Below are 8,599 nucleotides of genomic sequence, written 5' to 3' on the forward strand. Positions count from 1 at the left end.
AGAGAGAGAGAGAGAGAGAGAGAGAGAGAGAGAGAGAGAGAGAGAGAAGAAAAAGAGAAGTATCTTTGATATGATGTCCATAGCCTGTGGGGTTTTCCCCCATCTGAACATAAACCTATGATACGAGGATTAAGATTTGTGATACGGTGGTTGTAGAATATTTACCATAAGATGTGCCATGGCTTCGGTAGCGACTGTCCTCTGCTGCTTCAGCGGCACCAGCACCTTCCCTAGGAGCTCGCAGCAGCCGGCTGGCCCCTGCTCCACGGTAACCACGTGCGACCGGAAGGTGGTGATCAAAAATGCAGACATGTCGGAAGAGATGCAACAGGACTCGGTGGAGTGCGCTACTCAGGCATTGGAAAAGTACAACATAGAGAAGGATATTGCGGCCCATATCAAGAAGGAGTTTGACAAGAAGTACAACCCCACCTGGCACTGCATTGTGGGCCGGAACTTCGGTAGTTATGTGACACACGAAACCAAACACTTCATCTACTTCTACCTGGGTCAGGTGGCCATTCTTCTGTTCAAATCTGGTTAAAAGCATGGACTGTGCCAAACACCCAGTGATCCATCCAAAAACAAGGACTGCATCCTAAATTCCAAATACCAGAGACTGAATCTTCAGCCTTGCTAAGGGAACACCTCGTTTGAATCTGTTGTGTTTTGTACAGGGCATCATTCTCTGTACAAGTTTGTGGTTATAAAATTAGTAAAACAGCTTACATTTGTATTTATTTTCTAGTCCATACTTCTGTACCCCATTTTTTTCTCCTTTAGGTCATTCCTTTAAAAATAAATCTGTTGGAGATGTAAAAAAAAAGAATATTTACCATAAGAATTAATTCTGGATAGCCTAATATACCACAGTGGAATATAGCCTACTAACAATGAAATATTTCTGAGTAAAAAGATGAAGTGATTTTTTTCCAGTGGTATGATTCATAAGACATGGGCAATCAAGCCAAATTTTATGAGACATCATTTTGAAAGATTTCATTAAAACAGACTTGCAAGCCCTGGGATGAAGTGGCAGAAGTTCAGATTGTCTGTGTTTACTCTTGATTGAAATCTCTTTCGGTGGAAGAATGGGAACAGTGGGTCACAAGTTCAACTTTTCTAAGTCTGAGAATCTGCTTTATTGGAGAATTTGGGTTTACACAGTGTAAAACAGTACAAGCAAGATGAGATCGCTGTGCTCTGAGCTCATGAAAACTGAGGCCACCAAAAGCATACCCCAAGAAGGACATTACAACATACGGGGAAGCCTAAAGAGTCAATGCTTGTGGTTTGAATGAGAAATGTCCCCTATAAACTATGTGTTTGTTTCCCTGTTGGTGGTGCTGCTTTGGGATGTCATAGAAACTCTAGGAGATACAGGCTTGCTGGAGGAAGCAAACTACTGGGAAGGGGGCTCTGGGAGGCCCATACCCCAGCTACAGCTTTCGTTCACTTCCTGTGTGCAATTGAAATGTGATCATCCAGCTTCCTGCTCTGGCCACTTGCTAACAAGTTTTCCTCACCGTTATGGACCTCCTCTTCCTCACCTCTTCTGGAACCATAAGACAAAATAAGCTTCTTATTCTTTAAATTGCTTTTGGTTGTAGTATTTTATCAAAGGAACAGAAAAATTGCTAACATGGGGGTCTTCTGAAGAACATTGTTTCTTTTTGGGGAAAGTTGGGAAAAGAAAAGGAATTGTCTCATTAAACATAAAGAAACCTTTGGTTTCAACATTTTAAAAAAGTAAAAATAGACTAAAATAACTTTATTTGTATTTACTTATCTCAATTTGCACATAACAATATCCCAGGATATTTGAATAAAGAAAGCCTATTCGACAAAGGTTGCTGGTCTAACTGAATGTCTCTATGTAGAAGAATGCAAATTTATCCGTGTTTATCACCCTGAAGAGAATTCAAGACCAAGAAGATTGAAAACCTCAATATAAACCCCTAATATACTAAATCTAATAGAACAGAAAGAGGGGACTAGCCTGCAACTCATTGGCACAGGAGACGACTTTCTGAACAGACCACCAACAGCTCAAACACTAAGATCAACCATTAATAAATAGCACCTCGTGAAACTGAAAAGCTTCTGTAAGGCAAAGGATACTCTCCATTGGACAAAACAGCAAAATGAGGTTCTTAAGAATAGGGAAGCTTTAGAGCTTGTTTGTGCAGCTGCTGACTTTATGATTCTGTCAGCGCTGCCCTTTGTCTGTATTGAGAAACAATTCCAGGGCAGCTTATCCGCTTCTACAAGCATCTCCTCTGTCTACTCTCAACTGGAATCCAAAGCGCTCTGCAGCACTGTGGAGCCTGCACTGTGGAGCCTGGCTCCTCTTTGCCCCATACTGTTCAACCAATTCTTACCTTGCCCAGAGTAAAATATGAAAGCCTATTATCAGGACTATGGGCAAAATAGAACGAAACAAGAAGCATGCTCAACAACAAGCAGGCAAGGCTTGTCAGTAATGTATACCCCTAAATTTATGTATCCTCCTTTGTGTCTCACTGAACTCCAATTCCCGTGTTGTTATAGGTAAGAAGACTGAGACATGTGCTATTCACATGGTGACTGCATCACCATTAAATGCTTTGCTTAAAAATCTCATCCTTCCCCCTATTCCAGCTAGCCTTGGCTGTCCTTGAACTAGCTCTGTAGACCAGGCTGGCCCCTGACCTTTTAAATGAGTTGCTAACAAATCTCTCTAGCCTTTATCCCATCATAAAGTGAACCTATCTTCTACTACGGAAGGAAGTATCATCCCTAAATACCAACTCTGCTCACTTAGTCTAGAACAAAATTTTCAGAAGACAAACAGAAATACAAAAGACAAAAGATAAGGACTTCTAATGGTCTAAGTACAGGTTTATGTTGTAAAATATTTTGGGGGACATTTCAGGATATCCAAAACATTTCACCACAATATATTCAAATACTAAGAATAGTGGTTCCCATGGATTCTCTTTCTTTGTTATACCTCAAGACCATTTCTTCTCATTAGTGTCAGCTGAAGATAATAAAATCTCATTTAAAAGAATATTGGCTTAAAAGTGAAATATTTCATTCTCTAAGTCAGGTACTAACTCTGCTTCAGTTTGAATCACAGTGACTTCATGTGTAGACATCATAAATGAATGAACAAGTCCCTTACTCCAAGAACTCCACACTGCACATGGTGGAGCAAAATGTGCACATGGTGGAGCAAAACTCTACTCCCAAAATGTACACACAAAATCGATGCTGGAATCTTTTCTCTCTCAACCAAAACCCCGCATAGGACCATGCATTTTGTTAGCAAACACTCATACAAAGGGCTTAAAACAATCAAACAACTTAATTTTTAAACTTATTTTCCAAGTAACTAAAATCATGTTTTAAAAAATTCTCATTTATATCTCTACCTTGTAGTATATTATTTGACTTTTTCTCTAGCAGTCTCAATGTTTCAGGCTTTACATTGAGGATATCGATCTGCTTGGAGTTGAATTTTGTGCAGAATGAGAGAGAAAAATCTAGCTTCCATCTTCTGATATAGATACCTAGTTTCTCCAGCCCCCAGATTTTATTACTATGGCTCTGTAGGATAACTTGACACTTATGAGAGCCTGACTGAAAAATTAAAAGGCTTCTCTGATCAGAAAAGGAAATTGGCAACTGAGTGGAAAAGTAGCCTACAGGATGCAAGGATGGCCTTGCCAATTGACCTCTGGACAAAGCATTAGTATACAGAGTGCACACAGAACTGAATGAAACACCAGGCTTTATGAAAACGACAATGAAAACAGTCAACGTGTGTGCCATGCATCTGAGCAGAGAGACTAGATGCAAATGGCTAAATAATATTTAAAAATTGTTTAAGATTTTAAAAAAAAACCTGTTATGTACTTCCAACAGTAAATTTTACACCACTTCTTCACAATAAAATATCATGTTTTCATATTTCCTAATATAGAGGTAGCAATGACATGGTCAACATTTAAACTTAATTATTATTTAGATTTTTCAATTGTTTACCATAAAGACAACAAATTCTATCAACATTAAACTCCTCCCTTCTAGACTATCCCAAGAAACTCAGAACCATTTTCCATGGCTTCATGAATGGGAATGATAGCACGACAAACTGTTTCCAGGGAACTAGCTAGCTCCCTTTGCCTTTTATTCTAACCACTGAAGAAGTAGGAAAAAAAATAGTGTCACATGGCAGTAGACAGTAAAAGTTTGTCAGACACTGAATCTACTCATGATTCAATTTCGGATCCCTCAGAATCTAATCCTATGACAAATTTCCTCTCCATGGTTTTTAAATTACTAAGAATCTTCCCCAAAATCCTTCCCTCAAAGGGTGACCACGAGCACACGGCACTATTGAGAGGTGGAGGGACATTTAGAAGATGAAATCCATCAGAAGAAAGTTAATCATCAGAGAGAATATTAAGGACTTTGCTTCTACCCTCCATGAGGTGAGTGACTTTATTCCACCTAGTTCTTCCTGCATGAGCTACTATTGCACAGGCCCAAAGCAAGCACAGAGTGAAACCCCACATCTGCAACAAAATACAACATTCCTCCAATTAACTTCTTAACTTCTGTTACAATAGACAGACACATTACATCACTGGCATTTTTTGAAAAGCAGCATAAAGAGATAACCACACTGCAATGATTATGCAGATAGGACAGATGGGATGACTAGAACCCATTTGCAGAGTAGAAACACTTCAGCGGCAGAACATGGACAGCAATAATTCACAGTCTCAATAACCCAAACTCTTCCTGATTTTCCCAAAAGTGAAGATCTCTGACTGGAAATCTTAGGGTCATTGGAAAATTTAGTTTTGATTCCATTGAGAATTTTGGGTATGCAAGATTTCTTAAATATTACAAATTTGAGGACATGATTTGGTCTGATTATATAATTTGTAGAATCCATGATGGACAAACCAATGCCAGCTCGATGCCACCTACTGAGCGTCCTATTGTATGGCTAGTGATGAGGTCACAGATTAAAGAGCATTGTCTCCATTTTGTGTGCCAATCACAAATCGAGACATCCCTAAATCACCCACATTTATGCCAGTCTTGGTTATAAATTGAAGCACTCCTACAAGCCCTTTTTCCGGGTTAGATAATTTGCTTGAATTGCTCGTCAAACTCAGCGGTATGACGATACTTAAAGTGTCAGTTTTATAATGAAGGATGTGAGTAAGGCACGGTCCAATGAACTATGCCAGTAAGGAGAGTCATGGAAGGGTACCATGCCTGAGTCCTGCTGGTTTTATGTGCTGCAGGGTCATCCCAGCACATCAAAATCTCTGATAACCATGGAGGATCCCAAGTCTTATTGTCTAGAGTTTTAATAGTGTTTCATTATTATATCGTTACAAGTGATCGAATTGTTAAGCAGTAGTTGGAACTTAACCTTCAGTCCTTTCCTCTCTTTCGAAGTGGGATATGTTGCTGGGGGTAGGGGGGGACAATCCTCGGTGGAAGTGCTTGTCTTTCTGACATAGCTACCTTGCCTGTCTACAGGCTCATAGCCTTTTACACCATTAGCATCAACTCAGGATTGACTCGATATGAATTACAAAATCTGCGCCAACCAGTCATCACAATCTTGTTGAAATCGTGTCAGGAATTGTGAAAGAGGCCCAGTTATTTTCTTTTCTCTTGTCCTAAATCTTTTGTAAAATCTTGTCACAGGCTGTGAGGACAGAGTCCTTGTTTCAAGGAAGAACAATTAGAGTGGCAAATGTTGAACATTCAGACAGCGTGGGAGGCAGATTTGGAAGCGGGCTGCAAGTAGGACATTTACAAAGAGCATCTATGGAGGAGGAAAAGCACATCATACATATTTCAGATACGTTCTTGCTCATGGGCAAATAAGTTCAAGTGATTGGATCCAAATGTATTACTAACATGCCCGGATTGGTGGGAGAAACCCCATGGAATTTTCATCTCATTGTGACTACTTAGTTTATACAGCCTGGAAGAAAAAAGATTTAATTTTAAGATGGAATGAGTTTAGTTTCTCAGATTTTTTTTTCCTGCTAAGAACAGCTGTTCATAGATATTTGCCTATTCCCCAAATTCCCCTTGCTGGGACCCAAGAGAAATTGTCTCGGTGAACTCAATAAGAATCACATTATGGGGAAACTCACCAATCCTCATTTTATTATTTGCAAATTATAGTTAAGCAATGTCAATACTTTACTCTGTGTGGCTGTAAAAATCATACCCTGTTTGGAAAAAGTAGCATAAGACACTGGGGCAAAGACCATGCGGAAAGCCCAATGGCAACAGCTACATTCTTGGGCTGACACACATTTAAGTTGAGATTATAATGTATTCACTTGACTATGATGAAGTATACTTTCCTTATTTGTCAAGTGAACAGACTAGACGTTTATCTACTAGCTTCAAATGCCATTTAATCCCTTTTGTCTGGAAGCTAGAGAATAGTACTCTGGCCTATATACATAGAAGCACATACAAGTCACACTAATATGTTTATACAAATTCTCATACTGCCAGGACATAAGGAACTGAAAATGTGGATCTTTGAAAACAAGCATAAGGGAACATATTCTTATTTGCATGGCTTATCATGGATATACACTAAAGGAATATAAATATAAAGCACTACTTTACTAATGGGCCAAATATAACCTGCCACCCATTTGGCTGTCATTTCCCTCCAGTCACCATCACAGCAATTACATCCTTCACACCAACGTAAGCTGTGTTCTTTCCTTTTGGCATCAAGTCTCTGCTGATGTTTTGGTCAGACAGCCATGCAGGCATTCACAGTAGTCACACATACATTAACACAAGTGATGGAGAGTTGATGTCCCAGGAACAATAGAAATGGGGAAAGAATATGTTAGATGACTGGCTCTCCTTCCCATCCATCTCTCAGTAGCTCAGGTCTGGGACTTATTCTGTACAGCTTTTCTGAGGGTCGGAGTGGGATTACATCTCAGTTGATCCCAGAAGTGATCATCTCTATAACAAATATTAAGTGGCATCTCTTTGCTTTCTATGTCCACCCTGGTGTTTCCTCTTGTGTGTCCTGTAATCATTTTCCCAATAAACCACCTGCATGTGAGCTAAAGTCTCAGTCTCTGCTTGTGAAGGATATGCCAAGACTGTGAAAATCAGCACTAGAAGTATCAAAACACATTCAGACCTTGAAGAGGAGATTCTAGAAATGGACCAATTATTGGCAACAAGGATGTTTTGGCTGGCTGTGAGTCAGGTGGTCATTAATCTTCAATAACATTACAATTGCAAAGACTCCCATCAGGGGTGGGTTAGGATGACCTGCAGGTGGAAATTTACCCCTGACTGATCTTGACCAATGTGGAATCTCTGGTAAATACCAGCTGATTGTTGTGTTCCGTTAACTGCTTTAGAAACCTTCCAAAAAGTAAGTATGTGGTTCTTATTTGATAATCTCCAGCTTCAGATGTGCTGTAAAAGACAGACATCCCCACACTTAGAAAGTCTTTATGCTTTTTCCCACTGGGCAGATTGAGCTAAAAACCAAATGTCAGATTTCATTGTAAGATCACAACTTTTTGTGAAGTAGGAGGTCTGTATCAGCTAGTGTTCTCTTGCTAATTGTGTAACCCAAAAACCTTGTTTGTTCCATACATAGTCTAAAGGAAACTTGTTCCCAGCTGGTTCTGATTGGTAATAAAGAATTGTCCTACAGCCAATGGCTGGGCAGAGAGAGACCTTTAGATTTGCGTGGGCTAGGGACTGGGAAAAGGGGCTGCCCAGAAGCGTCTTGGGCAGCAAAGACTAGGGAACCGCTCTGAAGGAGCCAGAGCAACAAAAATAAAATATAGAACTAGAGGACATTAAGCCAGAATTACAGAAGAGGAAGGTGTGCTCGGCCTTTGAGCTAGCCAAGGCATTTTAAAATTAACTGATGTGTGTGTGTTCCATTTGTGAATCCAGATAGCTCTTGGGCAAGTGCATACTTGCAACCTGCTAGGAGTCAAAGCCATATAACTAAACTTGCCGCTATAGAGGTCTTAACAAATATCCATCTACCACAAATAGAGCAACTTAATAGACCAAAGACATGATCCCACCCACATCCAACTTTCTAAATCAGAGAAACTGTTGGGTTACACAAGCAAAGTGAAGGACGAGTGTTGGTACCATGAGTAACTCACAGGCATCTATAAGCCCAAAGCCCCAACTCATCACGAATAATCACTCATGACAGCTGTGTCTCTGTCTGTCTCACAGGCTAGACAAACCCATTGTACAGACAGCTCCACTCCCACGGCTGTTTTTCACTGTTTATACACCTTTAAATAGAGGTCTTATGGACCTTTCAACTTTCTGGACTTCCTGAGCCTTGTTAATTTTATGACCTGAGTTTCCTGGTTTCCTGAACTTACAGGTTTTGCTCACTTCCTGTGTTTATTCATCATTCTTTCTTCCAAGATGAAAGTGGAAATTGAAAAACAAGAAGAAGAAGGAGGAGGAGGAGGAGGAGGGAGAGGAAGAGGAGAAGAAGAAGAAGGAGAAGGAGAAGGAGAAGGAGAAGGAGAAGGAGAAGGAGAAG

General features: G+C 40.0%; 1 protein-coding gene across 1 annotated transcript; it reads left to right on the top strand.

The window, feature by feature from the left end:
• The first annotated feature begins 178 nt into the window (after positions 1-178).
• LOC114617536 (dynein light chain 1, cytoplasmic-like) lies at positions 179-726 on the top strand. The gene has a single exon (XM_028763105.1). It carries the CDS (start codon positions 179-181, stop codon positions 542-544), a length of 366 nt encoding a protein of 121 aa, XP_028618938.1. The 3' UTR covers positions 545-726.
• The last annotated feature ends 7,873 nt before the right edge of the window (positions 727-8,599 follow it).

This window comes from Grammomys surdaster, unplaced genomic scaffold, assembly GCF_004785775.1.
Source record: "Grammomys surdaster isolate TR1022 unplaced genomic scaffold, NIH_TR_1.0 137, whole genome shotgun sequence".
Lineage (NCBI taxonomy): Eukaryota > Metazoa > Chordata > Mammalia > Rodentia > Muridae > Grammomys > Grammomys surdaster.